This window comes from Galdieria sulphuraria (assembly GCF_000341285.1).
Source record: "Galdieria sulphuraria unplaced genomic scaffold scaf_21, whole genome shotgun sequence".
NCBI classification, from domain to species: Eukaryota; Rhodophyta; class Bangiophyceae; order Galdieriales; family Galdieriaceae; genus Galdieria; species Galdieria sulphuraria.
In genome coordinates, this window is record NW_005178454.1 from 158,861 (window position 1) to 184,800 (window position 25,940).

At 38.2% G+C, this 25,940-nt stretch overlaps 17 protein-coding genes and 1 non-coding gene across 21 annotated transcripts; 10 read left to right on the forward strand and 8 right to left on the reverse strand.

The window, feature by feature from the left end:
• Window positions 1-185: 185 nt before the first annotated feature.
• Window positions 186-770, reverse strand: Gasu_28530 (uncharacterized protein). The gene has a single exon (XM_005706319.1). It carries the CDS (start codon window positions 707-709, stop codon window positions 344-346), a length of 366 nt encoding a protein of 121 aa, XP_005706376.1. The 5' UTR covers window positions 710-770; the 3' UTR covers window positions 186-343.
• Window positions 771-865: 95 nt separating this feature from the next.
• Window positions 866-2,570, reverse strand: Gasu_28540 (hypothetical protein). Of its 2 annotated transcripts, none has more exons than XM_005706320.1 (3): window positions 1,885-2,570; window positions 1,681-1,839; window positions 866-1,626 (listed from the first exon to the last, which is right to left on the reverse strand). In XM_005706320.1, the coding sequence occupies exons 1-3, from the start codon at window positions 2,539-2,541 to the stop codon at window positions 1,462-1,464; spliced, it is 981 nt and encodes a 326-aa protein (XP_005706377.1). In that variant the 5' UTR covers window positions 2,542-2,570; the 3' UTR covers window positions 866-1,461. The 2 variants fall into 2 exon arrangements, with proteins under 2 accessions (XP_005706377.1, XP_005706378.1); XM_005706321.1 differs by having other exon boundaries at window positions 1,286-1,626.
• A 231-nt stretch (window positions 2,571-2,801) lies between these two features.
• Window positions 2,802-2,883, forward strand: Gasu_nc0031. Its single transcript has one exon. It is a non-coding gene; the product is annotated as a tRNA-Ser (tRNA).
• On the reverse strand, window positions 2,872-5,050 carry Gasu_28550 (phosphoglucomutase). Its single transcript, XM_005706322.1, has 2 exons — window positions 3,247-5,050; window positions 2,872-3,197 (listed from the first exon to the last, which is right to left on the reverse strand). Exons 1-2 carry the CDS (start codon window positions 5,030-5,032, stop codon window positions 2,923-2,925), a joined length of 2,061 nt encoding a protein of 686 aa, XP_005706379.1. The 5' UTR covers window positions 5,033-5,050; the 3' UTR covers window positions 2,872-2,922.
• Window positions 5,051-5,060: 10 nt separating this feature from the next.
• Window positions 5,061-6,392, forward strand: Gasu_28560 (UDP-N-acetylglucosamine--dolichyl-phosphateN-acetylglucosaminephosphotransferase). The gene is made up of 3 exons (XM_005706323.1): window positions 5,061-5,303; window positions 5,357-6,094; window positions 6,142-6,392. The coding sequence occupies exons 1-3, from the start codon at window positions 5,077-5,079 to the stop codon at window positions 6,320-6,322; spliced, it is 1,146 nt and encodes a 381-aa protein (XP_005706380.1). The 5' UTR covers window positions 5,061-5,076; the 3' UTR covers window positions 6,323-6,392.
• A 3-nt stretch (window positions 6,393-6,395) lies between these two features.
• On the reverse strand, window positions 6,396-7,840 carry Gasu_28570 (uncharacterized protein). Its single transcript, XM_005706324.1, has 4 exons — window positions 7,416-7,840; window positions 7,075-7,360; window positions 6,646-7,023; window positions 6,396-6,577 (listed from the first exon to the last, which is right to left on the reverse strand). The coding sequence occupies exons 1-4, from the start codon at window positions 7,801-7,803 to the stop codon at window positions 6,478-6,480; spliced, it is 1,152 nt and encodes a 383-aa protein (XP_005706381.1). The 5' UTR covers window positions 7,804-7,840; the 3' UTR covers window positions 6,396-6,477.
• Window positions 7,841-8,000: 160 nt separating this feature from the next.
• On the forward strand, window positions 8,001-8,751 carry Gasu_28580 (uncharacterized protein). The gene is made up of 4 exons (XM_005706325.1): window positions 8,001-8,069; window positions 8,122-8,137; window positions 8,247-8,301; window positions 8,356-8,751. The coding sequence occupies exons 1-4, from the start codon at window positions 8,017-8,019 to the stop codon at window positions 8,718-8,720; spliced, it is 489 nt and encodes a 162-aa protein (XP_005706382.1). The 5' UTR covers window positions 8,001-8,016; the 3' UTR covers window positions 8,721-8,751.
• Window positions 8,222-9,550, reverse strand: Gasu_28590 (glutathione S-transferase). 2 transcript variants are annotated; one of them, XM_005706326.1, is made up of 2 exons: window positions 8,990-9,550; window positions 8,222-8,939 (listed from the first exon to the last, which is right to left on the reverse strand). In XM_005706326.1, exons 1-2 carry the CDS (start codon window positions 9,500-9,502, stop codon window positions 8,811-8,813), a joined length of 642 nt encoding a protein of 213 aa, XP_005706383.1. In that variant the 5' UTR covers window positions 9,503-9,550; the 3' UTR covers window positions 8,222-8,810. The 2 variants fall into 2 exon arrangements, with proteins under 2 accessions (XP_005706383.1, XP_005706384.1); XM_005706327.1 differs by having other exon boundaries at window positions 8,760-8,939.
• An 81-nt stretch (window positions 9,551-9,631) lies between these two features.
• Gasu_28600 (EF-1-alpha-related GTP-binding protein) lies at window positions 9,632-11,740 on the reverse strand. The gene is made up of 3 exons (XM_005706328.1): window positions 10,375-11,740; window positions 10,105-10,324; window positions 9,632-10,056 (listed from the first exon to the last, which is right to left on the reverse strand). Exons 1-3 carry the CDS (start codon window positions 11,598-11,600, stop codon window positions 9,745-9,747), a joined length of 1,758 nt encoding a protein of 585 aa, XP_005706385.1. The 5' UTR covers window positions 11,601-11,740; the 3' UTR covers window positions 9,632-9,744.
• A 640-nt stretch (window positions 11,741-12,380) lies between these two features.
• Gasu_28610 (uncharacterized protein) lies at window positions 12,381-13,221 on the forward strand. The gene is made up of 4 exons (XM_005706329.1): window positions 12,381-12,742; window positions 12,789-12,884; window positions 12,937-13,024; window positions 13,081-13,221. Exons 1-4 carry the CDS (start codon window positions 12,434-12,436, stop codon window positions 13,113-13,115), a joined length of 528 nt encoding a protein of 175 aa, XP_005706386.1. The 5' UTR covers window positions 12,381-12,433; the 3' UTR covers window positions 13,116-13,221.
• Window positions 13,222-13,240: 19 nt separating this feature from the next.
• Gasu_28620 (ubiquitin carboxyl-terminal hydrolase 1) lies at window positions 13,241-15,199 on the forward strand. Its single transcript, XM_005706330.1, has 3 exons — window positions 13,241-14,495; window positions 14,546-14,934; window positions 14,984-15,199. Exons 1-3 carry the CDS (start codon window positions 13,245-13,247, stop codon window positions 15,126-15,128), a joined length of 1,785 nt encoding a protein of 594 aa, XP_005706387.1. The 5' UTR covers window positions 13,241-13,244; the 3' UTR covers window positions 15,129-15,199.
• Window positions 15,200-15,210: 11 nt separating this feature from the next.
• On the forward strand, window positions 15,211-16,313 carry Gasu_28630 (hydrolase). Its single transcript, XM_005706331.1, has one exon. It carries the CDS (start codon window positions 15,250-15,252, stop codon window positions 16,222-16,224), a length of 975 nt encoding a protein of 324 aa, XP_005706388.1. The 5' UTR covers window positions 15,211-15,249; the 3' UTR covers window positions 16,225-16,313.
• A 7-nt stretch (window positions 16,314-16,320) lies between these two features.
• On the forward strand, window positions 16,321-17,411 carry Gasu_28640 (small nuclear ribonucleoprotein F). Of its 2 annotated transcripts, none has more exons than XM_005706332.1 (3): window positions 16,321-16,354; window positions 16,405-16,613; window positions 16,668-17,411. In XM_005706332.1, exons 1-3 carry the CDS (start codon window positions 16,352-16,354, stop codon window positions 16,726-16,728), a joined length of 273 nt encoding a protein of 90 aa, XP_005706389.1. In that variant the 5' UTR covers window positions 16,321-16,351; the 3' UTR covers window positions 16,729-17,411. The 2 variants fall into 2 exon arrangements, with proteins under 2 accessions (XP_005706389.1, XP_005706390.1); XM_005706333.1 differs by having other exon boundaries at window positions 16,668-16,754.
• Gasu_28650 (molecular chaperone HscB) lies at window positions 16,766-17,550 on the reverse strand. The gene is made up of 3 exons (XM_005706334.1): window positions 17,275-17,550; window positions 16,889-17,228; window positions 16,766-16,832 (listed from the first exon to the last, which is right to left on the reverse strand). Exons 1-3 carry the CDS (start codon window positions 17,529-17,531, stop codon window positions 16,803-16,805), a joined length of 627 nt encoding a protein of 208 aa, XP_005706391.1. The 5' UTR covers window positions 17,532-17,550; the 3' UTR covers window positions 16,766-16,802.
• A 9-nt stretch (window positions 17,551-17,559) lies between these two features.
• On the reverse strand, window positions 17,560-18,340 carry Gasu_28660 (mitochondrial ribosomal protein L27 precursor). Its single transcript, XM_005706335.1, has 2 exons — window positions 18,017-18,340; window positions 17,560-17,963 (listed from the first exon to the last, which is right to left on the reverse strand). The coding sequence occupies exons 1-2, from the start codon at window positions 18,182-18,184 to the stop codon at window positions 17,655-17,657; spliced, it is 477 nt and encodes a 158-aa protein (XP_005706392.1). The 5' UTR covers window positions 18,185-18,340; the 3' UTR covers window positions 17,560-17,654.
• A 600-nt stretch (window positions 18,341-18,940) lies between these two features.
• On the forward strand, window positions 18,941-20,641 carry Gasu_28670 (metal ion (Mn2+-iron) transporter, Nramp family). The gene has a single exon (XM_005706336.1). It carries the CDS (start codon window positions 18,958-18,960, stop codon window positions 20,521-20,523), a length of 1,566 nt encoding a protein of 521 aa, XP_005706393.1. The 5' UTR covers window positions 18,941-18,957; the 3' UTR covers window positions 20,524-20,641.
• A 439-nt stretch (window positions 20,642-21,080) lies between these two features.
• Gasu_28680 (uncharacterized protein) lies at window positions 21,081-22,501 on the forward strand. Its single transcript, XM_005706337.1, has 4 exons — window positions 21,081-21,627; window positions 21,695-21,922; window positions 21,969-22,023; window positions 22,076-22,501. Exons 2-4 carry the CDS (start codon window positions 21,838-21,840, stop codon window positions 22,224-22,226), a joined length of 291 nt encoding a protein of 96 aa, XP_005706394.1. The 5' UTR covers window positions 21,081-21,627; window positions 21,695-21,837; the 3' UTR covers window positions 22,227-22,501.
• Window positions 22,502-22,560: 59 nt separating this feature from the next.
• Window positions 22,561-24,695, forward strand: Gasu_28690 (MFS transporter, PHS family, inorganic phosphate transporter). The gene has a single exon (XM_005706338.1). It carries the CDS (start codon window positions 22,595-22,597, stop codon window positions 24,017-24,019), a length of 1,425 nt encoding a protein of 474 aa, XP_005706395.1. The 5' UTR covers window positions 22,561-22,594; the 3' UTR covers window positions 24,020-24,695.
• The last annotated feature ends 1,245 nt before the right edge of the window (window positions 24,696-25,940 follow it).

The following is a 25,940-nucleotide window of genomic DNA, read 5'->3' on the forward strand; positions in this document are numbered from 1 at the left end:
TGTGTATATATTGTGACAAAAGAATCTTTGTGGCTGTGACAAATACACAACTCAATCAGAAGCACAAAAAGTCTACGTGACCATTTCCCTCAGATGATGTGGCTATGTCTGTCCACAAGACACGGGGGGAGGGGTTTGCAGCCTAAAGTTTGCAATTCCTTGTCAAGGTTGTGCACTAGTCGTTTGGTAAAGAATCGGTGTCGAAAGTTCATATAAATGCGAAAACTTTACTAGTTTACAATATCAATCCACTCAAACAACCCTTTGATAAAATATATTCAACAAACTACAAGGACAACCCCTGTTTTCCGAGTCGTTGTCAAAAACTTCAAATAAACTAAGCTCAGCTTCTAGAGTTTTGCATCCTTCCTATGTTCAAAGGTGAGGAATTCTTAATATCCAGGAGGAAACTTTTATCAGGTTTTGTCGTGAAAAACGTTGTTTGCTCACAGCTAGGAAAAGGACTATCCAAGGCCAAGTCTTCCGGAATGGAATATAGCTCAAATGACTTGGGAGTGTCTTCAGGTCTTCTACTATGCACATACACAGTGTTTCTGTCTTCAAAGTTAAAGCAAGCGCCCTCTGGCAGCGGTGGGCTTAACATCATAGGACCACTACTATCTGTTGTTTCTTCTTGGTCTTCTTCTAGTGGCCATATATAGTCTTCGTTCGAAAGGTTTAAAGAGAAGGAGTTACTACTTAGCATCATAAAGCAAGAAAACCGTCACGCCTCGTTGACCGAATACCAAAATTAGAATAACTGCTCTTCCTCAAATGGCGGCGGATTTTTTTTCACCTCCGAGCTTTCAAAGGTGGCGGATTGGGTGCCAGATTTTCTGGTCAACAATCACTTCAATGCGATGATCTGAGCATTTCCGTTCGACATTTGTTTGTTTGGAAATAGCTAGAAATTTCCATTATATGTTTCTTTCAGTAGTAAAATCACCCAGGTGGATGCTAAGAATAGATATTTAAAAAGTTCGAGTTTCTCCTTGTATGGTTGAAGAGTTGTTCCTTATCTTTTCTCTAGTTGGATAGAAACGTACATATATTTGTAAAAGGTGATGGAGTCAAAGTGTAATTTCACAAAAAAGTATGCAGCAGAAACATGAGAAAAGTACCGACTCTAACTTCAAAGTGAGCGATGCAAAGCACAAAACAAATGTGAGACTCGTTTCTAAGTTCAACTTGTGATTTCTCACGTTTACCTATAAAATGGGACTATCCAATTAGAATGAATAAACCATTATAGTGATTGGTATTTTTGCAGAGCATCAAAACGTCGTTGTATCACTAAACATTTCTTCCCATAGACGCTGCTCTATTACTACAGCTCAAAGACAACAATCTCTTTTCGAAATGCAAAGTTATGCTAGTCGACAAAAAAACAGTAAAATATATACAATAGAAAAAAGCCAAAAAATAAAATAGACGAGGCAAATGATTAAGCAAAGAATATATTTACAGGTCCGTAAGAGGTGCATTCTTGCGTAACCAGTAAAACATCGAAGAAAAAGAAAAGAACAATAACAAGACTAAAATGCTTATGAAAACTGCCCAAATTTGGATAATATTCGGACTATTATAAGGAGGAATGGTAATATTCATGCAAGTGAAACTCATAACCTAAGAGCGAAACATTTTTAGTTGGGTATGTGGCAGAACATAAACAAGACGTACCAAAAGAACAAATCCAAAAAATGCGCTACCTGTAACAATGGGCAAATCCAGTTTCAAGAGAAGAGTTTCTTGCTGGTGAAAATAAAGAGGAATCAGATTATCGACTCGGTCAACAGTTTTTTGCCACTGATACATTTCGTTCAGCAGCTCCGACATTTCCTACTCACATTTAACGAAGAACACAATCCAAGTTTCTTGACTTACATCAATGAAAACAACTGGTGAAGGTAACATACGTGTAATAGTTCCATCATATGCTGATCCAGAGCTGACCATAGAAACAAATAACTTCATTTCTGTAAGTAACTGATGAAAAGAACTGATCCAGTTTTGAGCCAACTCTCTCCAAACACTAGATTGCAAGTCTTTCTTAGAAGGGCAGCTGTAGTCCACACTTTTCCACCTATTCCAAAGAAAACGAAGAAAGTCTCCAACAAACTGTATCAAAATGGGAAATAATTCTTCAACAGCTGCTTGCTCTCCTTCCAGAGCAACTCCCATTGATTTGACTGAAGAGCATGTTTCTAAGAAGGTTAACCAAGACTCCACTGCCTCGGCCTCTTTCACACCACTTTGTCTACAGTATATCTGGTTGCCGGTAACAATGATGGACAGACCCGGTAAAACCAAAAATAATACATCACTTAAGCAGGTTAACTTGAAAAGATGTTCCTGGGGTGCTAAGGAGAATGTGTCTCTCCAGCTAAACTGCTGCGCATAGTCCATAGTTATATTTCCCTCGGGACATTCCACGGAAAGTTTGGTATTCTTCGTTACTTTCCATTTTTGTTCATTATTTTGAATGAAAGCAATAATATCTTTCAAAAGACAACTATCTCCACGTTGGTCCAACCAAGACATGAGGAATGGGAAATCATTGAGGGTAGCAAACCATCTTTTCAGAACATTTCCTGTTGTCGCGACAAACGAATTTTTGCCATCTAGTCTCTCTCGAGAACTTTTCCCCGTGACCTACCATATCTCCATTTATGTCAGCATCCTTAAATGATAGCGTTTAGGATGTAACGTAAACAAGTTTGTGAAGATTTATAGTTTTCATATTACAACGGTCTCAGAAAGTTAGGATTTTAATTACAATGTTCCTTCTCCATAGGTTAGAAGCAGTGATGGCCGAGCGGTTAAGGCGACAGACTCGAAATCTGTTTGGGTTTCCCAGCGCAGGTTCGAATCCTGCTCACTGCGAATTTTATTTTTTTCCCACAAGGACGGACAAGCAATTCATTATTCGCCCACTTTAGGAAATGCCAGGTCGTTCTCTTCTGGTTTAAGAACATTCTGAATGAAGTTGGTGACCAAGTTTACAAGGAAAATATTATCGCTCTGCAACTCCGTGGCATTGTCGCATCGCATTTCAGAGTAATACTTCAGTTTTGGTTCGGTTCCACTGCCGCGTATAGATAGAAATACATCAACATCAGGAAAACTTGGATGGCGGCCAGTTTGTAAGCGTACAGTTATAAAGCAAGTTGATGGGCTCCAAGGTAGAATAGTTTGACCTTTTAGAAACAATGAGTCTAAGCGCTACATTATAATTCACATACGTACTGTTTTCTTCGGCAGTATCCACCCCTGTAGCTAGATCTCTGTAAGAAACCACCTTACAGCCCATTATGTCTGAAGGATAACCACTATTTCGAATATCCTGAAATAAACGAGGTACAATCAAGGAGGACTTGGCTAACAGATACCCGTTACAACTTAAAAAGTAACCATATTTCTCATAAAGAAGGTTAAGCCTATCAGCTAATAACATTTCATTTTGATACGTGGCACAAGCCAATTCCCAAAAAATAGCCGCGGTGGATAGGCCATCCTTGTCGCGTACTTGTGTGGTACACATGTAGCCCAAAGCTTCTTCATACGCTAACAAGAGTTGGCACTGTTGCTGCTCCAATTCTAAAGCTGCATGACTTAACCATTTAAAGCCAGTCAGTGTTTCACGAAATTGAAATCCCTCCTTCTCAGCCATGGTTTGTATAAATTTCGAAGAAACTGCGCTAGCAACGCATGCAAAATTATTGGGATGAGCGAATTCAGTCTCTTCTAGTTCTAAAATATTGTTTCTTTGTTTCCATCTTTTCCTCAGTTCGAAGCGGTTTTCCCATAGCCAAGATACCAATAAGAAAGCTATTTCATTACCAGTAAATATTCTCCATTCGTTGCCATTATATTCAGCAGCTGCAAACCGATCTGCATCAGGGTCATTCATCAGTATCAGTTTTGTTGCATGATTGCTGGCCTCCTTGAATGCTTCCTTAAACACTTGCGGTCCTTCTTCAGGATTTGGAAAAGGAGCTGTTGGAAAATCAGGGTTGGGTTCTTCTTGAGATTTGGTCATAATAAAATCAGGAAACCCAAACGATTTACACAATCTTTTGAAAAATAAGGCGCCAACTCCATGAAGAGGAGAATAAGTAATAGCTGGAGCAAACTTGTTGTCACTACTTTGTCTTACATGGCAAACAGAAGAAATAATATTATTGTAAGCTTCGATGATTTCTTCTACTTTATCTGTAAACAAGGGATGGTTTTGCAACTTGTCTCCTTTCAACCAGTCTGCATAATTTTCAAACCAAGGCTCAGCATTTTCTTGAATAAGTTCCTCGATGTATTTGTCATGAGGTGGTAGGATTTGACAACCATCTTCCAAGTATAATTTGTAGCCATTGTCATTTTTTGGGTTGTGAGAAGCTGTGATCATGATTCCAGCAACACACTGCAACTGAGTAACAGCAAAGGATACCAGTGGAGTAGGTACCGGTTTCAAGGATAAACAGTTAACTGGAACACCACTTTGAAGAAAAACCGCTTGTGTGATGACTGCCAATTTATGCGACTGGTGTCTCGAGTCTCTTCCGACACATATACCTCTCTTTCTGACTTGGTTAGCTCCATATAACTTTTCTAAATATTTCAAAACTCCCTGAGTTGCTTGCAATACTGTCAAAACATTTATTCTATCATATCCTGCAGCCATAGTGCCTCGTAGCCCTGCAGTTCCAAAATGAAGTTTACCCTCCAGACGCTCTTTCGCATAGGTCAGTTGCTTGTTTGTTATCCAACTCTGTACTTCCTTTCTTGTTTCCTCATCTGGGTCTCTCTGGCACCACATTCTCGCAAGTGCAGCAACATAAGAAGGTAAACTTTCAACTCTATCACCTTTGTCCTTGCTATCCACATTCGACGACACCGCAGTTGCCGTTGTTCGTTTTCGACGATTGGACTTGGCTTGTAGATTATTAACTCTATTGGAATTGTTTCTTCGAACAGTGTGCAACACAAATATGCTCACTAAACCAACAAAAGCAATTGCACCTAATATTCGCTGCATTAAAACATACAATTCCTTAAAAATTACATAAGTTCGCTTTTTGGATGCCTTTGTTGGGTTTTGTATTGCCATTCTTTGCCTTTGTAGTTGTTCTTTTGGAAAACGCTCGATTGGAAGACTGCAAGGAACTTGCCGCCAATGTAGTAATTTCCTTATTGGGTTTTTTTGTCACTTTAAGGTTGATTCCAAGTATCAAAGACAAGTTCACTGAAGCTGGTCTGTTTGGCTATGACATCAACAAGAAGGGACTCGCTCAAGGCGATAAGAAAATGTAAGAATTGTAAGTATTTTGACTATTCTTTTGACTCAATTGTTGTTGTGAAGACCAGAAGCCGTGGGACTTGTTTCAGCAACTATTTACATTCTTTGCATATGTTTGCTGCATCTATTCCGACAAAGCAACAACGTGGAATTGTATACTGCAGCTTTCGCTTCTGTTACTTTTATGGTTCTTTTGGGTTTTGCAGATGACGTTTTGAATTTGAAATGGCGCTATAAACTAATTTTGCCGCTTGTGGCAAGTCTGCCATTGTTAGTGCTGTATACAGGAGGAACTTGTGTTTTGGTCCCTAGGCCGCTACGTTTTCTAACCAAGGGCAGATCTTTAGTAGAGTTGGGAATCCTGTATTATATTTATATGGCCTTGCTTTCAGTGTTCTGTACTAACGCAATCAATATTTATGCAGGTATCAATGGTCTTGAAGTTGGCCAATCTGTTATTATTGCGTTGGCAGTTTTGTTACACAATGCGTTGCAGTTGCATCCGGGCGGAAACAAAGATAACTTGGATCTACTGAGACAAAATCATCTCTTCTCCATCGATCTTATTTTACCCTTTTATGCAACTTCTTTGGCACTTGCTTATTACAATTGGTATCCATCCAAAGTATTTGTTGGTGATACTTTTTGTTATTTTGCAGGAATGACTTTTGCTATGGCCGCAATTTTAGCACATTTTAGTGAAATTCTTTTATTGTTTTTCATTCCTCAATTGATCAACTTTATTTATTCTATTCCACAACTCATCGGCATAGTACATTGTCCTAGACATCGACTGCCGAGGTAAGTTTTGAAAGATACTCTGTGTTTGTGTTGTCGATCCAAAATAGGTTGAATGGACAAACCGGCAAGCTTGAAGCTATTCGAACCAACCTAAACCTTGTGAACCTTACATTATGGATCTTAGGCCCATTAACAGAACGACAATTGTGTATTGTTCTTTGTAGTTTCCAGGCTTTCTGCTGTGCAATGGGCCTTTTCCTACGTGCTTGGGCACTGCATTGGCTGTAAGGAGAGAAACAACAAGAAACTATCCGAGGATATTTTAGTTTTAGTCATCAATAAATTCATCGTTCAAATCAAGAAAAGTAACAACAGTTTCATTGGGTCCTTTTCCTGTTTCTAAACGTGCCCTTTCCAACACGATATATTCCAAGTTGACCAATCTATCCACAATGTCTCCCACGATATGATGAAGAGTGATCGGTATTTGATTGAAAAAGATATTTCTTTGCTTGAAAGATGGAAGAAAACTTGAGAGCATATCTTGAGGAGTATCATGAAAAAAATAGAGAAACTTTGGAGTCAATAGAATATCGAAAGAATAAAGACACAATGCAACTCTGGCATCACCGTGAGGACAGCCTTGCCACTTTTTCATACACCAAGGAATATGAGGTACAATAGTCTTCAATGCTTTCGATGACAAAAGAATTCCGGAGCCTCCATGAGCAAAAGAAATAGAGGCGGAAGAAGACTTCTCCTCATCTTCCCAAGTTTCATTATTGGAAGGAATACCTACCGAAAATGGATTTCCAAAATAGAAAGGTACATCTAAAGGAGATGAGATATTCGAAGAATATTCTAATAGAAATTGTGCCAAATTATCAAGAAATATAAAAGTGTCATCATCAATCATTATATACCATTCCGCATCCGGAAAAGTATTATATAGAGTGACCAATCCTGGCAAGTTCTTTTCGCTGTCCAACCTAAAACAAATTGTCATGATGAAATGCGTCTATGAAGCAAAACAAACTTACCGAAAACTATCACTCACTTCTCCAAAGAATACCGGTGTATCTTCGTCTCGAATGTCTCTTAAGAGTCTAGAAATACCCAACTCTTCACGCAAGTCCTTATCAACCATCTGTTCAAGACCGATAATACCGTTGGAAGGTTCGGACCAATCTGAAATAATAATTTTGTTGGGTATTCTTTTCCACCATGTTTTCATGTGAGCTAGAATTCGACTATTCCATACACCCTTCCCAGTTTTCACAGCTACTGCAACTTTTGGTGCAATTTGTTCCCATAGTCTATTGTTATCTAAATTCAAAAATGTTATGCATTGAGATTCCTCTTATTTAATGAGTGACAGTACCGTGTTCATTGTTGTTTCCCTGATGAAATATTTCTTCATATTCTACAATAATTTGTGAGTTGTCTGTCCTCTTGTCTTCTTCTGAAGTTTCCTTTGGCAATTGGAACGTATGAACCTCTTGACTGTCTGTATGAGCATCTGGCGAGCTTACTTGCAGAGAAGAAGACAACCATACTCCAGCATAACCCAAATAAAACCCACCAGCAAAAACTAATAAAATAATAATAATCCAAGAAACAGAATGAAGAAAGAAACCCTGAAGGTTGCTTGTTCGCTTCAACTGTTCTTCCCCGAAAGGAACAGAAGACACTATCTTCACTTCAAAATTGTTTTGGTTACAAGGAATAGACTGCCGTTTCAGAAAGCCTTCTTGAAAAGCATCTCTCATTCTGCAAGTGTCTTCTCTCAAACAAAATCACTTGAAACTGCACGTATGAGCATTGCTCTTTGTTGAGAGCAATTTGTCGTGGAACGCATACGTGGCACTTCCTCCTTCGTTCGTATCCTTAAACGATTCCATTGGCTTGTCTCTCGGAAACCAAAGGCTAAAATGGCAGCAATGCTTCTTCAGTCAACTTGATGTCCATCCTAAAATTAAATAATGTATAATCATACTGCAATTGTCGATTGCATATCTAAAACTCAACATGATGGGTAGTTATTCATAGAACTGGAAACTCTCTTGAAAGTTTAGCTGGTTCGTAAGTTCATATCGAGCTGTAGTAGGTGGACAACAGAGCTGTTCAAACAGTCTTTCATTCTTTTTGAAATATCATTTTCTTCATTTTCATGTCGTAGTTGGAAAACAAAACACTCCGGTTTTTCTTATAGCAGTGGTCTCACCAGCCTACTTGGGGAAAAGAAACGGCATCAGCAATAGGTATAAGTAGGCAGTTGCAACTAAGTCTACAGCTTTTTCGGAAACGTGACCAAAGCATAGGGAAATTGCAGTGGATTCCTTCTCTCATAGATTCTTTTGAAACTTCGAATACAAGCTTGGTGACTGAAAGTTGTTGGAAGCTATACCCTAACCTGAAAAGCAATAATCGGTTTCTTCTGGACCTGGGTATTTTAGCGGTACACGAGCTATGGCAAAAGGGAATACTTGGAGTTCACGAGACCAAACTTGAGATAAAGAAAGTTTCTTGTTGGAATATAACAGGAAGAGGAAAGGATATTCTTGCGCTTTTAGCTACTTTCACGAGATCACTTTGTCTTTTTATGAGTGAAAGTATTTTGGTTTTGGAGTTTCTATCAAAAATGCACTTTTTTGAGACAGGTCGTGATATTCATTGTATGAGCTAAACCATATTGAATTGTGGTTCTTTCCATGTTTTAAAAAACTCAGGTTGAAAGAAATTTATTATGAAAATGAAAAGCCTCAATCGTAATACGTTAGGCATCGTCCACTGGGACTGGTTTGTCTATTCTTCTCTCTGATTTCAAATAGGCTTCAATATTTGGTCTACTTCTCATGTTGTGGTATACTCGTTGCAAAGCATTTCTTCCATGCAAAATAGAAGACTTCACCGAATACTTTGTCATCGATTTTTTTGGAAATGGCTGTTGCTTACCTTGATTCTGAGTAAGTAGTCGAGCTGCTCTTCCAACCAATAATCAGCAAATGTCGGCGTATTACATACTGAATAATCTGCATTTTGATACTGAACAAACTTTTCAAGGTTGTTCAAACGTTGAGATATATCCATATAAAACTTCTCTTCTTTCGATGCTCTTTGCGAATCCAATATAAATGCATCATAAACCTCAAATATATCTCGCACTGTTTCATAGACCATATCGCACATTGCCATTTCCTTCTCACTGCAGCCATACAGGTTGTATTTTCTTGCAAGGAATCTAGCAATAGCTCCACTTTGTGCTAGTGTGAATTCTCCGTACCTGAGTATCGGTAGCTGTCCAAATGGTAGTGCAGCCGTACCTTTGGCTGCATCACGATAGGCTCTCCAGTTCTCCTTTGGAATTATCTCCATCTCATAGGGAAGCTTTAAGTCTTCCAACATCAAACGAATATGTTCTGCTCTCGCACGTACTGGAAAGTACACCAACTTGTAACAAGTAGCCATCAATCAACAATGAGACTCCGTTGTTGCTACTCTGTGAGAGAAATCGAAATGCATTTCAGCGTAGAAATCAAATGCAACTGGGTGTACAAATGCAAAGAAAATACCATACCTCAAAGACTCATCAAGTGTTTGTAATGAAATGTCTTTATTATATACAAAAATATCCAATCAATGCAACTATCAATAAGAAGGGATAACAGATCCAAAATTATGTTGCAAAATAACAATAATATAGCGTTCGTTTAGGATACGTGATGGCTTGTTCTTGTCTGCACAGCTTCACCCAAAGCAATGACTTTACCAATTCCCTTGGTACGACCTTCTCGGAATATAAAGCGTGCATCACCCTTTAAATATTCAGGATGATACAGGAAACGGAAGAGTATTTTGGTACGATCCCCTGTTCGCGCAACTTCCGATTCAATTGAAAGAACTTTTGCTGCTTGACGGATAGCAGCACAGTGAATAACTGCTTGATAGTTGACTCGAATTGTAGAAGAATGATACAAAATCATCACTTCAGCATAAAACTCCCAGACTGCGCCAGGACGAACCTGAAAAAGACATTGTAAAGGAATAATGGAGGTTTTCAAAAGACTTACTCCACTATCTAACAACACCATTCCTTTTCGAATAGATGACCTTTTAACTTTCCTTAACGCCAGAGAACCTGTTTGTCCTGCAACAATTTTCTTCACTGGTGTGCGCTTGTAATGAATTGATTTCACTTGAACCTTCGCAAAGTTTCCACTACTGTCAGGACCCAAATGAAGATACTGTCCAATCGCAACACTTCCGCTGATAGTAGTACCAGCAACTACACTGTACGAAAATGGTCAACGAATCAGTTTTCATAGAGAGCAAAAACTTACGTTCCAACACCTGTAACCATAAATGTTTCATCTATTTGAAATTCCGCTGGTTCCATCACAGCTGAAGACCAATTACGTCTTGTAGGAATAAGGTTGAGAAACTTTGATAGCAAACCAAGACCATCACCAGTTACACTTGATATCTCAAAAATAGGCACGATACGATCATTTACAATATTCTGAGATGCCATAGATACATCAGAGATGCTCTTTACAAGTACTGGCAATTTCCTGGCACCTGGCGACTTTAGAAGCTTACATATATGTGCACGAGTATTATCAAGAATATGTGCAGGCGATATATCTATTTTTGTAACAACGACAAACACTGGTACTTTTAACGCCAATGCGACAGCCAAATGTTCCTTTGTCATTCTTAATACTCCCATATTGGCTCCGATAACTATCATGCAATAGTCAGGAACGTGTGCAGTCAAGCCAAAAACAGTGGTCTTCAAATATCTCTCATGACCAGCAAGATCGAAAAAAGTCAAAACTTTTGCGCTTTTCTCAAGAACATCACTCCAGCTTAGGTTTCTCACATGCGAATAGTTGACTATTTCTCCCACTGCGTTAAAGCCCATAATTTGTTGACTAACACAACTCGTTCTCCCAGTTTCTAGTTCATGTTTGTGTGTAAATATCTGAGCTCGTGCAAGACCTCTACCGTTATCCAAACTTCCGTTGCCAGTAAGGACACCTATCAAAGTACTTTTTCCAGAGTCTACGTTTCCTGCTACAGCAATTCGAAGGTCTAGATATTCCTCGCTAGTACGAGGTAAATGTCTTACAAGAGCTTCCATTACACTTCCTTCCAATCCCTTTTCCTCTCGTACAACGTGAACCTCGGCATTCAACTCTTGTGCCATCTTCTTCAAGGTCAACAGTGAAGCAGCAAGTTTGTCTTCAGGTAGACCCTTCAAAACACCACTATCTGTCACACCTATTTCATAAAAAGCCTCTCCTTGACCTTCTAACAAACGGAATTTTAACTGAGTCACCAACTGAGCAAACCTTTGAGGTGAAGGGTTGTGCAAACTCCACTTGTATTCTACATAGCCCTCATCATTTTCAGGGTCCAACTCCGGAACAGTAGCACCTCCTAATTGAACTTCAACGTGGTTACTCGTCAAGTTCTTGGAATTTTGGAAACGAGAAAGAGGACCCTTCCTTTCTCTCAAGTTGCCCTCCTCTTGAACAACAGGATCAGTTCTTGTTGAAGCCATGTCCCAATGTGATACAAACTATAACCTTCAAGAGTTTCTCGTACCACAGAATGCAAGCTTCTAACAAAAGGTCTTCTCAAACGATCACTTGAAACGATGGTAAGTTGAAGACATTATCTCGATTGGAATCTGTGGGAATTTTGATTTCTTTAGATGCATCAAGTGTCAGGCTGTTTGCAGTTTTGTTCCTGAAGTTTGACTTTTTTTTCTTTGTCCATCACCAATTATCTGAAAAAAAGCACACAGACCTAAACCAATAGAAAACTTTTCAAGCTGTAGTAATTCTTTGTCACAATATTGTTGAAATCTACCAAACCCTATGCTCATGATTATAGTGTAGCAGGACAATGAAGGTGACATCAGTCTCAAGTGTTATAAATTTCATCAAGTAGTTCAACCAAATTGAATCTATCTAAAATAGAAAATGAAATGGAACTGTATATCTAGAAATCTTAAACCCAAACAAAATATTGTTAAGACCTGAATGAAAGAATTTGCAGATGCTTTAAAAAAAGAACATTTACGAAATAATCTGTTTGGAAAAGCAACCATAATTATCATTATTCTCTAGAAATATGCCACATTAGCTTTAAAGATCACTTTAACAATGCTCAGAAACCCAATTCATCATCTAGGACCGGTTAAAAAAGACAAGAAGCTTTTCTGTTCATAAAATGAAGTATTCAGAAGAGCAATGTTGTAGCTTTATAGGATATTTGTTGGTTTTGCCTTTTGTAGTCATCTTTCTCTATTTGAATGCCTTCTACTCATTTCTTTTAAGAATTGTGGACTACAACATTCAATCGTAAATTATTTACATCACTTGAATCACGATGAGCAACGTCGCTTTTGCAACCCTTTTCTATCCTACTGCTTCTAGAAATAAGAGTCTATTAAGAACAAGGCAAAACTTTTGTAAGAACCCAAGTCATGGTATTCATAAACCGTATCAAGAGTCTGCTTTCAAGTGTATTCCGTTACGAGCAAAAGAGGATGGCCAAAAGGGAGGTGGAAAATTTAATCCGTTCGCGGCTCTCGGAAACGTTGGAAACTTTATGGATGCTGTGAAGAAAGCGCAAGAGTTTTCGAAGGAAGCGGGTAAAATGCAGGAAGAATTGTCAAGGACAGAGTTGAAAGCGTCCGTAAGTATGTGAACAGAACTCCATTCTCGTTGACTTGGCGAACTAGTCTGAGGATGGTTTGGCGCATGCGTACATAACAGGCAATCAGAGACCCATTAGAGTGGAAGTTACTGAAGAGCTGGTTTCCAAAGGAGCTGAAGCGGTATGGACAGTTGTCTGTTTTTAATGTCATTCTTGAGTACTTATTCAACAAGGTTTCCAAGTCTGTGACGGAAGCAATCATTGCTGCACATAACTTGAGTATGGCTCACGTTAAAGAGAAGCTTGGTTCCATTACAAACAGTAATATAACACAAGTTGTGATACTTCGGACAGTTATAATAATTCGTTGTATTTAGGTTTGGGATTGCCAGACACTGCGGGGAAATCATAAAAAAATTTTCGATTATTGTTTGGACACTTGTTTGTTTCGTCTTAACAGACGTTAGAGAACTTTCTTGTCACAGATAAAATATTGAAACCTGTCTCTTTTATTTAGACACATAGTTGCCTCAAACAACGTATGCACTTTGGGGAATATTCAACTGAAGACTGGTCACAGGTTTTAACGACCGAAAATGGTGGGTCGTCACAGGAATCCCCACAGTTAAATACTCAATCCTCCAGAAACAGAAACTCAAATGTTGTTGAGAATTCAGCCAAGCTGCAAACTAACAAAGAGTTTGCAGGGTCAAGCGTCTTCTCAAAGGAAGATAGAAGTTCCAAGTCTTCAGTTCGAGCTGGGTTTTCATACAATGATCGATCAACTCATAGCACCAGGACCTGGAATGCTTTGCATCGTTTGTTGAAAATGCTTGATGATGCAGAGACTGATAATCAATTCAACGAGAAGACTGTGTTTCAAGCAGCTGAATCTCAAGGCATCGACAAGGAAAGTTGTATATATTACGTTCCAAGGGGAATAATAAATAGGGGTAATACTTGTTTCATAAGTGCTGTATTGCAGGCTTTATTAGCGGTGGATAGTTTTCGCCTTTTGTTTTTATATTTACTGAATATAATAAGGGGAGCAACAGAGGAAGATATCATTTCTTGGCAGGATTTTTCCTTTCAGTTTCCACTTGTGCAAAAATTGTGTCGAGTGATAGAGCAATGCATGTTAGAAGGAAGCAACTCCAAAACTTCAGGAGAAAATTCGGCTAATGTCCAAGTATTAGCAACAAAATGGTACAGTCGAAAGGAGTCTGCTCAAGCCATGATGTCACGAATATCAAAGAGTCCTATTTCCATTGAAGATTGGTTTCAATGGAGAAGAAGCGATTTTTTACCGACTCAACCCGATGTTCTTTCTTGGGTTAATAATGACACCAGAAAGGGAAGCGACAGAAAGAACAGTCCACAAGAGATCAATTCAAGCTTTGTTAGTCCTCGATTGAATTCATTCCTTTCTTTTATTTTTGGAGGCAATCAGGAAGATTCACAAGAATTCCTTATTCATATATTGAACGAATTACATGAGGAGATACGCACCCTGCGCAAATATTTGGAGGAACATTTATTATCCTCGAGCGAACTTCAAACCGATGGAGATTCGGAATATCCCAAAAGTGGCATTGAGCATCATCTTAGTAATTTGTCGTTTTGTAGAGACAATGATTCAGACGATGGTTTTTGGGAAGAAGTTGGAAGGAAAGGAAAAAGTGCAATTATTCGACCGTTTCAATTTCAGTCTTCTTGGATATCATTCATTTTTGGAGGCATTTTAAGAAGTGAACTACATCGGATTGGTTCGAAGTCATCAGTCTCTCGAGAAGTAAGTTTTCTTTTTGCCATGAATTGCAAATTTTCTGATAATATATATAGCCATTTCTTTTCTTGGAGTTGGATATTCAGAGTCCCCACGTTCATAATCTTTATGACGCTCTACGCCTATATATAGAACCTGAGAGTCTTGATGATGTATTTTCGGAGACTACAAAGCAAAAGGTCCAGGCTAGGAAACAGGTTACCATAGAGAGACTCCCCAGAGTATTCATACTACAATTGAAGAGATTTACTTTAAGAAATGGGGATGAGGTGTACAGAAAGCTCGGAAAGCACATTGATTTTCCCGTGGATCTCTGTTTACCTAGTATGCTCCTCACATTTTCACATTCGTATACGAAGCCTCAGAACAGAAGTTACTCTTTAGCGGCAGTTGTTACGCACTTGGGTAGAGAACTCGTTGGTGGACATTATATTTGTGATATTCGGTCAGTGAATCTCTTTCTATTCAGAACTTTTCTAATATCTTGTTTCCAGGTGGCGTGTTCCTCTTAAAAGTGGACAGAGAGAGGAAACAGTGTGGCTTAATTGTGATGATAGTAGTATAAGCTGTATTTCTGAGAAGACTGTACTGAATAGGCAAGCTTATCTTTTATTTTATGTAAAAAAAGATGAATCTTGATGTGGAATGGCCAAATGGAAGATTTTTCATTTTACGAAGTTTTTCTAGAAATTAAAATTGGGCGCCCTGTGATCTCTAAAACGCGCAATCTTTCTATTTCTGTTTATGGTTTTTTTTCGAGATGGGTGCCTTTTACTCGCACTTGGTCTTTAGACCTCCGGTCCCTGCTTCATATACTCATGAAGACTTTCCTATAACTTGGATAGAAACAAAGCAAAACTCTTTGTTTCCGTGCACTTTCATTCAACAAACAAACGCACACTTTACCTTGTTATTTTCTCACGGGAACGGTGAAGACCTAGGAAACGCTGTGAGTTACTTGAACCATCTTTGTAGTGTTCTAAAGGTCAACGCGTTGGCGTATGACTATACGGGTTATGGACTTGCAACAGGGAAACCTTCGGAGGAAGCTTGCTACGCAAATGTCGAGGCGGCTTATCTTCACTTGGTAAATGAGCGGAAAATTCCCCCAGAGAGAATTATAGTATTTGGAAGGAGTTTAGGCTCTGCTCCATCGATTCATATTGCTTGGTTGAAACCAGTGAGAGGATTGATCTTGGTGAGTCCTCTTAGTTCTTGCATAAGAGTAGTACGTCCGAGACTGCATGTGACTCTTCCTTTCGATATGTTTGTGAATATTCACAAGATAAGTTTGGTTCGCTGTCCCGTTCTTATCGTTCACGGTTGTAGAGATCAGGTCGTCCCGTTTTCGAACGGCCTGGATCTATACAAACGTTGCCGTTTGGCAGTTGACCCATTATGGATCTCTGATGGAGGTCACAACAACTTGGAACTCTACCACAGAGAGGAAATGATGGAAAGATACCAGCGTTTTTTGGAATATATCGAAAAAAGACCACTAGGAGCTGACCAGGACGAACAAGGACGCTCACCGTGGAAGCGTTTATGGAGGAGGAAGAAAAAGAAACAAGCCATTAAGAACGAGGATAGTCATACTGTCGTGGACTGTTCAGTTGATACAATATCAACTGAAAGAAGAAAGCTGGGAAGACCAGAGTTGTTTACTTCTGAAGAACAACGCAGTTCGAGACGTTATTTTGGTATGCGAAGAAGAAAGAATAGTCGTACAATTTGATTTTTTGTATTTTATTTCCAAGTTGTGTTATCTAACCGAGTTGATTACACACAATAACTTTATTATTTAATAAATCGATGTTGGTTGTATTTTGGTTTTGGGGGAAGAGAATTGAGTCATTTTGTTGATGGTATTGAAGGCCTTTTTGGTTTTTGCGTATGAAGACTCATATTTAACTAGGCACAAACGACAACCCAAAAGTTTCCTATCAACCCTAAACCGTTTCTTCACGACCTTGTTGGGAAACCACTTATTGTAAAACTCAAATGGGGTCTTGAATATAGAGGTTTATTAGTTTCTCTAGATTCATATATGAACTTGCAACTCACACAAACAGAGGAGTGGATCAACGGAAAAATGGCAGGGAAACTCGGCGACGTTTTAATTAGGTAGGAATACGATGGACTTAACCAAGTCAATCCTAAGTAGTATTTCTTCTCTAGATGCAACAACGTATTGTACGTTAGAGGAGGTGAAGGCGAGCCGAATGGAGTACAAAAGTGACGAGGAATAAACTTATATGTATACGGCATAGGTATTCTTAATCTAATCTTTCTGCAAGAGCTTCTCGCATACGTTCATAATATTGCAGTTTTTGTGTTTCCTTCCTGGCATCCTCCAAATTTTCGTTGTAAAACGCTGAAGATAAGTTTTGCAAACAAACTTCCGTTTCTTTTGCTACTGTTTCCCTAATTTGTTGTAGCTGAATCTTATTCGATTCCTCTTCCACTTTTTCGCGCAATTCCAAGATATGCATAAGAAAAGATGGTTCCATAGTCACGTCATCTTCTGATAGAGGCACTCCTTTAATCTCCAAAAGATATTTTGCTCTTAAGTGTGGTTTCTTCAAAACACCGTATGCTCTGTTTACTGCTGCACTCATAGCTGCCGCTTGTTCCTGTAAGTGCGATGAAGACTGGCCGTGAAGGTCCGGATGCCATTGTGACAAAATGGCACGAAACTTGCGCTCCAACTCTTTCTCATCTATGTCAAAGGAAATATTGCTTTTGTCTGTCAGGGAACTGTGAGCAACTGTAAATAGACACATACCAACCCAGAATTTCGAAATAATTCTGGTCTCCATAGTTCTTTGAAGTTTGTTGTTGTATTCCACTCTTGAAACATCTTGCTGTACGAATGTTGCCACATCCAGAGGAAACGAAACTTCCACCGAAAGTCCTTCTCCGTGGAAAGCGCCAGGCAATACTCTCATAACTAGTTGTATTCACTTTAAGAAAACTATAACCTAAATTAGTTACCAAAGTCTTTGGTAGCGTTCCATACAGTCGAAGAGAACTGCTTATCATTGTATATTCTTACAAAAACAACTTGACATTTCATTCAGATTGATTTATTGTAAAATTGTCATATGAACAAAGCTTCTAAAAAAGCAGTCTGACCAAAGAATAAAAGATATGTGAAAAGGAATTTCACTCGGTCAACTTGGCTTGTTGTTGTTCCTCCATAGGCCCAAATATACCACCAAAAGTTTTAGCATCTTCGACTATCTTTTGCAGTCTCTTCTGCTGCATAGACCTAAAATCTTCCTCTGTAATCACATGAACAACTGTTCTCTTTCGACCTTTCTTATCTCGGATCTTTTCATAAATAATTCTTCCGGGATGTAGTGCATATAGAGTAAAGTCTCTACCAACTCCAATACCAAAACCTGGGAGAAATCTTGTTCCTGTTTGTCGCACCAAGATTTGGGAAACTACTACCTTTCTCCCCTGCGTAAACTATGATGAAAGTTGTAAATAAAATGAGGCAACGACTCTTTCATGAAACAAACCTTGGGACCTGTATTCGTGTCTCTTCTGTTGCCTTTCGTTGAGCCTCTCAAACCTCTGACAGGCACATAACTTGGTTGAATAGAACAAGGATTCCAATCACTACCGAGTTGCTGGAAATAGCTCTTTCCTGTTTCTCGTATACAGTTCCACGCCACCCGAAGAGCCATTGGAACGTCCAAATAAGCCTTCCTTTTCTGGAAACGACGCAATGTCTAACCCAAACTACAAAAGCCCAATAAGAAAATAAATAATAATTTGAGGATCATTTCCAGTCGTTACTGTGGAGTTGTCAAAAGCAATTGCGATAGTTTTCTGTCTCATAGGTTAGAAGTAAATGATATATACAAAAAGGCACGATAAGGTAAATCCAATATTTAGACTCTTTGGCGAGCAGCTGAAGATTGCCTTGTAGTCAACTTGAGATTCTTCTGCTTTCGGAATCTTCGACAAATATTGTAAATAATAAGAAATTTATGATAAAACAATCAGTTATACTTCCAAACTTGTAATGGTTGCTATTCAGGGCTTGGCTGTCTATTGAAGTTGTTTGTTTCAAACACTGTCCGTAGTTGTGCTTAGCTAGAATATTGTGATAGCTGAGGGTTAGTTCATATCTGGTTTAGCATTGAACTAGTTTCTTCTCTTCCACGAGAGGATCTTGACGATATAGATATGCACAAACTAGCATATGTCTTCGTTTTTAAGTTCTTCTTCACTTGGAACAAGACATCTTCTTAGTAAGCCAGAATCCAGTCCAATTCCTCTTCTAGACTTAATAAGTATATCACACTGCTAAACATTAGTAAAAGCGATAATCGTTCATTTCATCCAATGGCGCTTGACATGCTCGTGGTATACTGCAACGATTCACGTGTCATTTGGAAAATGGTCTTAAAAGCGCCTTCATCCTATTTTATTCTCTATTGTCTTTTATGCAGAAATGACGGCAGAATCTACAGTAATTATGACTCCTGGTCAAGTGAGTGTTGAGAATGATAGCGCATGCCAACTTGCAAGAGACATGAGGTTCATGGAAGGAATATACATGGATAATAAAGAAAAGAATAATTTTGTTGGAAAGTTTCGAAGATTTTGGAAACAAATATGTTTGTGGTTTCTTGGATTGCTGAAATTTGCAGGTCCTGGTTGGTTGGTGTGCATTGGTCTTATTGATGCAGGAAACTATGAAGGAGATATTCAAGCAGGAGCAGGGTTTCAGTACAAACTTATTTGGATAATCTGGTGGTCTGCTGTTGTAGAAGTATTGGTTCAAATATTGAGTATCAGACTTGGTCTCTATTCACGATTGGACTTGGCACAATCATGTCGCAAAAACTATTCACGCTTTGTGAGTTACACTCTCTGGATACTGATGGAAGCTGCCATGATTGCCAATGATTTGACTCAAGTTATCGGTTTTGCAACTGCATGTGAGATATTGTTTCACTTGCCTCTCTATGCAGGAGTATTGTTGTCCTTTGTTACTGCATTACTGGTACTTTCACTTCAGTATTGGAGTGTCAGATACTTGGAATTATGTGTAACTCTGATCATCTTAGCAATGTGTGTCACATTCTTTATTCAATGGTCAATGGTGAATACAAACGGTGTTGAATTGATGAGAGGATGGATTATTCCTTCCATCCCAAGTGACTCATCTTTGGTGATATTATCACAGATAGGAAGTTGTATTATGCCACAGTCTATATTTCTCCAATCTTCCATGGTGCAAACAAGGAAAGTGGAATCCACAAAGAAAGCTCTGCATAGAGCATATGTTTATAATGTCATTGAGTTCCTAATTCCTATGTTGCTGGTTTTTGTTGCAAATTTGGCTGCAATCTCCCTTGCCGCTGTCGGATTCTATAATAATAGTCAAATAACAGTTTCCTATTCCGATGTTAGCTTGTCAAACACTTGTCAGTTACTTCGAACAGCCTATCCTGAAAATGGTGCTGGATGCATTCTGTTTGGTTTGTCATTGTTGGCTTCCTCACAGAGTGCAGTGGTTTCTGGAACTTTTGCAGGTCAAATTGTTATCGAAGGGTTCTTCAATATAAGAATGCCTCTATGGCTGCGCAATATCGTGACAAGACTAGTTACAATCATTCCTGCTTTGATGATAGCCATCTTGGCAGGAAATCAGGGCTCAGGATTGGCATTATTGATATCTTCTTCTATTCTTTCTGCAACAGTTCCATTTGCAATCATTCCACTTTTAAAATTTACACAATCTTCCAAAATTATGGGAACATTTAGGAATCCTAGATACGTTTCTGTGCTAATGTGGTGCATAGCAATTGGACTTGTCATCATCAATGTGTATTTGATTGTTGGTGTTCAAGGAAACTACACATTACAAAGTTCATTATCAGATATTTCGTTAGCAAGTATCCTTGGAATCATTGCGACTATAGTCGTTGGGATTTGGTACGTAGCCTTTTTGATATTCTTGATATGGTATCCAGTTGTCTTCGAGAGTACCGTTCATCAAGTAACAATATAAAAAGTACTTTCGGAACATGTCGAACGAATTTCTGTCTGCAACAATCTTTTCACTTTGCTAAGTCGATTGAATGCCAAGTAGATGAAAAATCATTGTTGGCGCTATGTTTGCTTTTTATCATCCTCTTAGACAGAGAAATGTCATATCTCCAAAGTATATATTTTGTAGAATCAACTTTATGTTCAATGAGTTGAATTTATATTTGTGAATGATCCGTAAAATTATAAAAATAGTAACTTTCTCAAGTCATCTAAAGAACACAATAAGCCATCGGACTAGACTGTCTTTGAGATAGTTTTGAACGAACGAAGCAGTACTATCGCTATATTTGAATCCAACAGAGTTGTTTCCAGGACTCTAAATACCACAGTGATATGGTATCATAGCTATTTGAACAAATGCAGTTTATAAGTTGGTTCTCCATCAAAATTTTTGAAGGTGACCAATTTTATTCTATCCTGTCGAGACCTTCAACCAAAAGGATATATATATATATATGTATACAGAAGTGCTCTCATAGTTACACTGGTTGATTTCGCTTTAAAGCTTTAATCTTTACAAGGTTAGCACGAGCAGTACTTGAGCAAGTCGAAAATCTCATTGACATTTGTTGCCAAGGTGTGTGGAAAAGTTTAGAATGTTTCTTCGCATTCGTGTGTTGAGTGGACGGTATCAAGGAAAGTAGAGTAAATCTACGACCACACGGGTTCACTTGAACTTTCTTATTAACGAAGGAGTTTAATGCTCTTTAACGCAAGATTGAGGATGCTGAATCTACCTGTACTTTTGGTTGAGTTCCCAACTGCCTTAGGTCGATGATATTTTTACCAGTTTATTGACTGATGTTGTTATGCTAGTTTCCACGTTTAGAGGAAATGTATTGCTTTCTTTGCTTCATTGTTCTCTGGCTCGTTACCAAAAATTAACGAGAGCGAATAGTCTTGAACATTGTGATATCAACTGATTTTGTCAACTGCCCTGTCCATTGTGAGTCTTAAAGTCACTCGTAAAGTGTCTTCTTTTTCCAAGACTTTTCCGGATGCTACTAATAGGCGTTCTCTTCAACTTCATTCCACGTGTCTTGGTTCTCTAAATTCCCTGCTGGTATGTCAGCTCTCCAATCGTATATTTCGAGGGCCAAGGAAAGCTAGTACTCAACATACTTTCTTAGGACTTATTATGAAGCTCAAATGAAGGATAACTTGTCACTATATTTCGAATCAGTCTTTGTGATGACTTGGATTACTGCAATCTTGATAAGAAGAGAGAACTATTTAAGATTATCGTTAGTCATTTCACGTATTTAAAGGACAGATGAAAGTACTCAATCCGATCAAGAGCAATAAATCTTTTTTTTCGTTGATCTACATGTTTCAAGGCTCCTTACAAGGCTCTTCAGGTAGAAGCTTCTTTGATTCAGTGATTAAAAAGTGACAAAAACACAGTAAAAGGAGAAGTGATCCTCTGCACTGTCATTTATGGAAACATATATTACTACGGGTCAGAAAATTTTATTAGTTACTTTCTCAACAGAATCTTTTATATTTGTTAGAACCATGGAGCTTAATACAACCGGACTTTATATACCATTTTTCCATTGGAAATATTCTATAGCATACAGTTGCTTTGTTTCCTCGTTGCAGAATAATGAAGTAACTCATGGATCTGTTCCAAGATTCTTCACTATAAACTCTCTGTTTTAGCCATGGTCGAATCAAGGTAGAAAACTTTTCATATAACTTGAGCTTAAGTGAAATACGAAAGGGTACGAAAATCTACCCATTAGAAAGCCATGCAGGTTTGTTCCGCAATATTTATTACTCTGTTTAATAAGAATGGCTTGCAAGATGTTTCAATTTCCAGTTTCGAATACGTCTCAAGGAAAAGGTATTATCCATTCTCCAAAGCTGCAGTCCCCTCAAAAGCAATTGTTCTAGAAAACAACGTCCATTCAAACCCGTCGATAGGCGGATTTAGAATTCCAGAAAGATATCCAACCAATCTAAAATGTTTATCCCTTTACACGTTGAGTTGATGCATCGATTATTTTTTTTGCTATTTTACATTGATCATGATGAGCAGTGCTGCCAAGTGGAATATTGCAACATCCGCACTCTCTTTCTTTATAGCTTCCTATGATATCTTTGTTTTCAATTCACTGAATCTTGTATTAGACGCTGAGTATGGATCGTTGTATACTTCTGGACTTCGTACTCGTGTGACCAATACTATCTTAGTTGGAGCTATTTTGGGTCAAGCTTTCTTCGGGATTTGTAGTGACTTTATTGGTCGAAAAAGATGTCTCCTTGTAACTGCCTCCATCCTTCTCTTGGGATGTATTTTATGTTCCTGTGCCACTTTTGGATTGAACGGATCTGCTTATGGTACTCTTTGGTCTTTAGTGATTTGTCGAGGTTTTCTAGGCTTTGGCGTTGGAGGAGAGTGGCCTTGTACTGCTGCTACTTCTTCAGAAACGAGTGAAGAAGTATCTCCAAAGAAAAGAGGAAGGATAGTGCTTTTTGTGTTGTCTATGCAAGGAATCGGCAATTTAGTTGCTACAAGTATTGTTGTGGCTCTAATGGGCATAACGCTTAGAGCAGATGGTGGAACTCATTGGACTAAATCTTCTCTGGAGGTGATTTGGAGAGTGACTCTGGCACTTCCTGTTTTACCTTCCCTCATCATCTTAATATATCGATGGAAGATGTTGGATCCCAATCAATTTACAAAGAACAACTATAGAACTTTTGAAAAGCATCCTTATCGAGTTGTTTTCAAACGTTTTGGATGGAGATTGGTTGCAACTTGTTCCGTATGGTTCCTATTTGATGTTGTATTCTATACCAATAGTCTCTTTTCTTCACTCATTATTGGAAACGTAGTGCCCAATGCAACTATCTTAAAAAAGGCAGAATTGTTATTAGCATTGGTTGCGATAGGATTGCCAGGGTATTATGTCTCTCTATTTGCTGTGGATAAGTTTGGTAGAAAAACTTGGCAAATCTTTGGATTGTTTATGATGGGTTGTATAAGTATCGTTATTGGGGGTGTTTTGCCTTATTTGAAATCAGTGCCTGCCGCATTCATCATTACTTATGGAATTTATTTCTTCTTTAGTATATTTGGAGAGTGCACAACTTATATGATTCCATCTGAAGTATTTCCTACCGTCCTTCGTGGTACTTGTCATGGTATATCTGCTGCTTTTGGAAGAACAGGTGCTGTAGTTGGAACTCAAATATTTGAACCTATTCAGAGAGCAGTCAATCATGGCAGTCATAGTGACATTTTAGGTGCTCGAGTTGTATTTTTCATTAATGGAGGTATTGCATTTATTGCTTTAGTGGTTTCTATATTGGGTATTCCTGAATACAAAGGCAAGCTTTTGGAGCAGGATGATATGGATATTAGGTCATTGATGAATGAAGAGAAGGATAATTCAAGTGACCAGATAGTTCAGCATTTTGAAGAAGTTAATGTTGAGAACAAAGAGTGAGAGATATAAAAGCAGTCTGTTTGTTGAAAAAACTTTCATGTTTTTTAGCTGAAAGATTCCTGAGCTATGAAGGAATCAATTCAAATTTCAAACAATGGGTTTATGGTTTGAGCCTAATGAAGGAATGCTTTTTCCAATAGAAAGAATATTTTCTCTCTTACGCTTGTATTCATAACTCTGGTTGAAAATAACTCTTGCCGAGTTGTTTCAATTGTACGCCGCAGAACAAGTTGGCTGTATGATGCTACCTTTCAAACATCAAGCAATGGACCCTTTTCGACGCAGAATCGGCGATAGAATTGAGAATTTTTGGAAAACTCGAGTGCTATCTGTTTACCTTTTCTTTAGAGAAGATGTTCATTTCCAAGTCTTGAGATGAGACGCTCATTCTAGCAAAGGAAAAAAGCCTTGTGCGAAGATTCAACTAATGCCTTCTTTTCTCTTTATGAGTAGGAGCGTATTAAAGGATATTTAAAATACAATATTGTTGTATATAACATTTGAATATAGAGAGTAGGCTATAGATATGCATTGCTTTCTAGAAAAATGAGTCGTACATGTGGACAAGGCTTACAAGGCGTCCAGTAGCAATGAGTTCAATTTCCATCATCCAATCGAGCTCAAGTGTTCAAGTTTCTAGAATTGTCATTTCGTAAGTAAACTTATATTGAATTAAACAAGTCGACTTTGCTCCTCATCCCATTTTTTAATGAAAGCAATGTTAATGTTATTCAAAAAAGTGGTAACAGCAAACTTCAACTTTGAATGATTTTTTAGACAATCGTATTAGAGTTGTCCATATTGTGGGAAGCAACTCTTACAGAATTTTGAGCCACAAGAAGAGGTGATTTCTTTAAGAGGAAAGAGACGAACCAAGGGTTCGCTGGAAAGTTGCTTCTGATCGCATTGTTACAAGTGACAAGTGAAGTTGCATATTTTGCGTTCCCTTTAAGGATTGTTCCAAAAAGTGTTCAATATTTTTACTTTTTATACCCTGGAAGCAGTATCACAGTTTGCTTTTATGAACCCATTCTAGTTGTAACAAACTGAAAAGTTAACTTGTATTATCATAAGCCGATATATTGTGCCTCAAGTGCACGTTGTTATATGCGTGTTTGACAATTCCTCTATGAAGAAGAGAATTCGAAGCTTTTGATGAATATTTGTTGAAATCAAAAAAGTTTGTCGTGACCGAAAATGAATCATTCATTATATAGACAAGTAGGTGGTAAGCATCCGTTCTTGAGAGACACTCACTGCTCTTTGCCTTCTTTTGTGGTTACAGTTTATCCAGCCTCAATCGTTACCTCCAAGGCATATTGGTGACATTGAAGGAGAATGGATCAAATAGAATCACCCAGCTGCAAGCTTTTCGAATGATACTTTACTGATTATTAGGTTTGACTCCAGTATTTTCCGATTTATTCATATTCAATGGATCCCTTTATTTATTCTTGGTCGAAATCTTGTAGTGCGCTTTCTAAGAGCTTTAAATACATGTCTTCTGCCATGCTTATTATGCTTTACATGACTTCGATGGTGTCTAACACTTTATTCGTATCAGTGCTAGTAAAAAAGTTGGGATCTTCGAGATTTCGGTACTTCGATACTACTTTAAGCTGTCAAATTTCAATTACTTATTGCTTTCAAGGTGCTTCTGTACAAGAAACTGTAAATTATATTTCAGTAACGCAATGACAATTAAGCAATTTCAAAAACTTCGTAGCACAAACAATAGCGGAGCAGAGCGACAAAGAGTCAGAGTCATGCTATTTTTCAAACGAGTTTGGACTTTTCTATTATATTGATTGAGTCTTTATTCTCTCTGTACCTATTTGGCTTTCACTGTAGTATTGATGCGTTCCAACAACGCTCTCTTCCTTTCATCGATTTGTAAAGTTTTCTTTTTTGGATATCTTGT